The sequence below is a fragment of the Chrysochloris asiatica genome, unplaced genomic scaffold (assembly GCF_000296735.1).
Source record: "Chrysochloris asiatica unplaced genomic scaffold, ChrAsi1.0 scaffold00007, whole genome shotgun sequence".
In the NCBI taxonomy this organism is placed as follows: domain Eukaryota; kingdom Metazoa; phylum Chordata; class Mammalia; order Afrosoricida; family Chrysochloridae; genus Chrysochloris; species Chrysochloris asiatica.
The window spans coordinates 4,857,016-4,860,909 of NW_006408525.1; the positions used below are offsets into that span (position 1 = coordinate 4,857,016).

The 3,894-nt window shown below is 40.7% G+C and overlaps 1 protein-coding gene across 1 annotated transcript in view; it reads left to right on the forward strand.

Annotated features, from left to right (window-relative positions):
• Nucleotides 1–3,894, forward strand: part of HEATR6 (HEAT repeat containing 6) — a 57,693-nt gene that overhangs the window by 18,772 nt on the left and 35,027 nt on the right. The window contains exons 6-7 of the mRNA XM_006833625.1: nt 281–382; nt 2,194–2,331. Of these exons, the coding sequence (XP_006833688.1) occupies nt 281–382; nt 2,194–2,331 (240 nt within the window). The remainder of the gene's footprint in view (nt 1–280; nt 383–2,193; nt 2,332–3,894) is intronic.

Here is a 3,894-nt window from a genome sequence, read left to right on the forward strand (position 1 = left end):
CCAGTCACTTCTTGAATACGGATTGTTTTTATTGGGGTATCTGACTTACATCAGAACCCACTTGTGACATAGGTGCTAGAATGGAACCTGTCGTAATTTCGGGACTACATGTTGTATACCAGGTCTGTTCTCTGGCCCTTTAGCTCTGCTTTTTTTTTTTTTTTTTTAAGGCATCTGAAGTTTTTCGTCATTTAAAGACTTTCTTCTTCATTCTAAAAGATGATCCCTGGACAATCAGATTTTATTCTGCCTTCTAAATTGGTCTCCTTTTTCCCCTTAGTTGTCACAAAATGCATTAAAAGGTATACAGTCACTTCTAAATGGTGGGAAGATGAAACTGACACAGACGGAAGACCTTGGAGCTCTTCTAGCTGTGCTGAAGGTAAGGCATTGCTCATTCAGACCCCAAGTCTTCATTATGGTTAGTAAGCTTTTCTGTTTAAAGCTCAGGCATAGCTTCATGGCTTCACCCTCAGGCTAGGTTAAAGGGTTGTATTTTAAGAGAGAAAAAGGAAATGTTCATATTTAAGTATACTTAAGGAGTCCTGATGTGGCGCTGTGGGTTCATGCGCTGGACTGCAGAGTCGTTTGAATTGCAAGGTCGGCAGTTCAAGCTCACCAGTCACTCCTTGGAAACCCTATTCAAGGTCGCTGTGGGTCAGAACCGACTCAATAGCACTTAACAACAACAACATTAATGTTAACAATGGAGTCCTGATGTGGCGCTGTGGGTTAATGCACTAGATTGCAAAGTCGGCTTGAACTGCAAGATTGGCAGTTCAAGCTCACCAGCTGCTCCTCAGAAATCTTATGTAGGGTCGCTTTGGATCTGAACCAACTAGCTGGCACTTAACAACAACAAGGTTAAGAACAGAACACAGTATAACTCAATTTAGCAAATGTATCAAAATTTTATCTGTGAATTTAACTCAGAAAGAGGATATAGGTTTTGAGTTGTAATTTAAATTTAAATGATCTTGAAAATGCTTGTATCTGTTTGTACTGAAAAGAAAGACTTCTTGGCTTTCTCCTCTGTATAGTAGGAGGTTCTTGCAACAAGGCTTTAGCCTCTGCGCCTGGCAGACGGTGGGGAAGTCAGTCGGCTCCTCTGGGACCCAGCTGTCTTCAGTTGAGCCAGGAAGGAGTAGGATGCTTCATGCTGACCTCAGCTAAGATATACATAGGCTAATCTAACCTTACCTTAAATAAAAACCAGCATTTTAATTTTGTGCCTTCTCCTATACTTGAAATAAATAGGTAGGTAGCTAGATGTAGGGAGTCCTGGTATGGCGCTGTGGGTTAATGCACTGGACTGGAAGGTCAGTTTGAAACACAAGGTCAGTGGTTCAAGCTCACCAGCTGCTCCTCAGAAACCTTATACAGAGTCGCTATTAGTCAGAACCAACTCAATGGTACTTAACAACAACAAGCTAGATATGGAGGTGTTGGTAAGTGCCTTCGAATTGGTGCTACTCATAGTGACCTTTATATAGTGTTTCCGAGGAGCGGCTGGTGGGTTTGAATAGCCAACCTTGTGGTTAGCAGTCCAGTGCTTATCCTACAGCGCCACACTGTTGTTAAGTGCTGTTAAGTCAGTCCTGACTCATAGCGACCCTGTATAGGGTTTCCAAGGAGCAACTGGTGGGTTTGAACTGCCAAACTTGGTTAACAGTCCAATGCTTATCCTCCAGCGCCACACTTGTTGTTGTTGTTGTTAAGTGCCGTCGAGTCAGTTCCGACCCATAGCGACCCTGTACAGGGTTTCCGAGGCTGTAAATCCTTATGGGAGCAGAAAGCCTCATCTTTCTCCCACGGAGCGGCTGGTAGTTTCGAACTGCTGACCTTAAGGTTCGCAGCCCGATTCGTAACCACTACGCTAACAGAGCTCCTTAGTGCCACACTAGGTAATATAAATTAAAATCATGATTGGTTAAAAAAAAAAGGTAAAATAATTGAATACAAATAATTGGGTGATTTTTAAAAAATTAACAAATAAAAATAGTGAGTAAATAAATAAGCTAAAATCTCACTGAATGTTATCTGGCCAAATCTTACTAAAGACCAAATAAGAGTAAGCTCTCTTGATTTCAGTAATAAGCTTGTAAACATTAATTGGCTTGATCCAGAACATAGTAAATGGTTCTGTTTTTATGCTTTATGTTTTGTGTGTATTTCCTTAATCTTCATATTTAGAAATCCATGTTTCATGGACTCCCTGGACTAAACATAGAGATACCTACAGTGTTGTATCCAACTCTGCTTCCTCAATATGATGGGCGACCACCTGCCAAACCACAGCAATTGGAATCCTGCACTTCTCGACCGACTGTGGTATGTTATTTCTATTAAATTTGTACATTGTTTGGTTTTTATTGTGTGGTCTACACGCTTTCTATGATTTGTGTCACTGTTGCCCCAAAGGCCCACCTTGAATTTGATTTCAATGTCAGGTAGCATAATAAATTGAAATGCATCATGTTATTGCAATGTTAAAGCAGTTTTTACTTCTTAGAGGACTAGGCCATTTAAAAGCTATAGAAATGTGCATTCGCTTTTATACTGAGAGCCTCGCTTCCTCATCCCAACACCGTTTCTTTCAAGGGATAGATAGTAAATATTCCAATCACTCACAGAACAGTCAGGTGCAACATGTAAATAAATGCGTGGGCAGGGCTGTATTCCAATTGAATTTATTTACTGGACCTGTGTTTGGCCTTCAGGACATAATTTGCCAACTCCTCTGACGGCTAACTGTAAGGTCCAGAGTTCTAACCCACCAGTGTTTCCACAGGAGAAACATGAGGTCTTCTGCTCCCGTGAAGATTTATAGTCTTGGGAAAGCCTATACAGGGTCACTGTGATTTGGAATCAGCTCAGTGGCAGTGGGTATGACTTTTTGGTTTTCTGTTGTGCACCATTAGAAGCCCACCAACCAGTCAGTTCATCATCTCCATATGCCCTCTAGTTACCGAATTTCCCAGCCTTCCCAGATAGCTGCCATCTTCCTTATGTTGGAAAACCTAAAACATACAGATGGTGGTGGTGTGCCATAGAGTCGGTTCCGACTCATAGCGACCCTGAACAGGGTTTCCGAGGCTATAAATCTTTACAGGAGCAGAAAGCCTCTTTCTCCCACGGAACAGCTGGTAGTTTCAAACTGCTGACCTTGAGGTTCGCAGCCAGATTCATAACTACTACGCTATCAGAGCTCCTTAAAACATACAGATACTACATGTAAACATATAATACCTGATAAAAGTGCTTATAATTAGAAATTCATTTACTCAGCCATTTGGTTAACATTTATCAAATATCTGTTATGTGCTAGACATTGTGCTAGGACTTAAGGTAGTAACTCAGGTGACTCTTGAGTGTATGATGAGTAAGTAAATAAATATACACCCACTCCTCACTTAGCAACATGGTTAGGGTCCCAAGACCACGTCTGTTGTATGAAAATTGGCGTTACACAGAAATGGAGGATCACTGTATCATTATATAACTGTCTGATTACATCATTAGGTAGCTGCCAAATTATGGAGAACCATGGTCCAGTCACCTTGACACAGGAACGTCACCATCAGAATAGCCAGTATTCTTGCATTTGTTACTGCCATACATTGTCTTTAATGTATAAAACAATCATATAGTAGATTTTTCACTATTGTCATAAAATAATGAGACAGTTGCTAAATGAGGAAACCTGATTCAGTGTTATTTCTTTCATCAGAATATTCAGAGGGTACGCTGGGAACACATTCTGGGTACCTTACTAAAAAGGTGCAGTTGTTCGGGATTGCAATCAATGACGTGAAACAAAATGTGTGTGAATTGTTGAATGGAAAATGAATTTGCTCCGTAGACCTTTACCAATTCAGAATAAAAAGTTAAAAA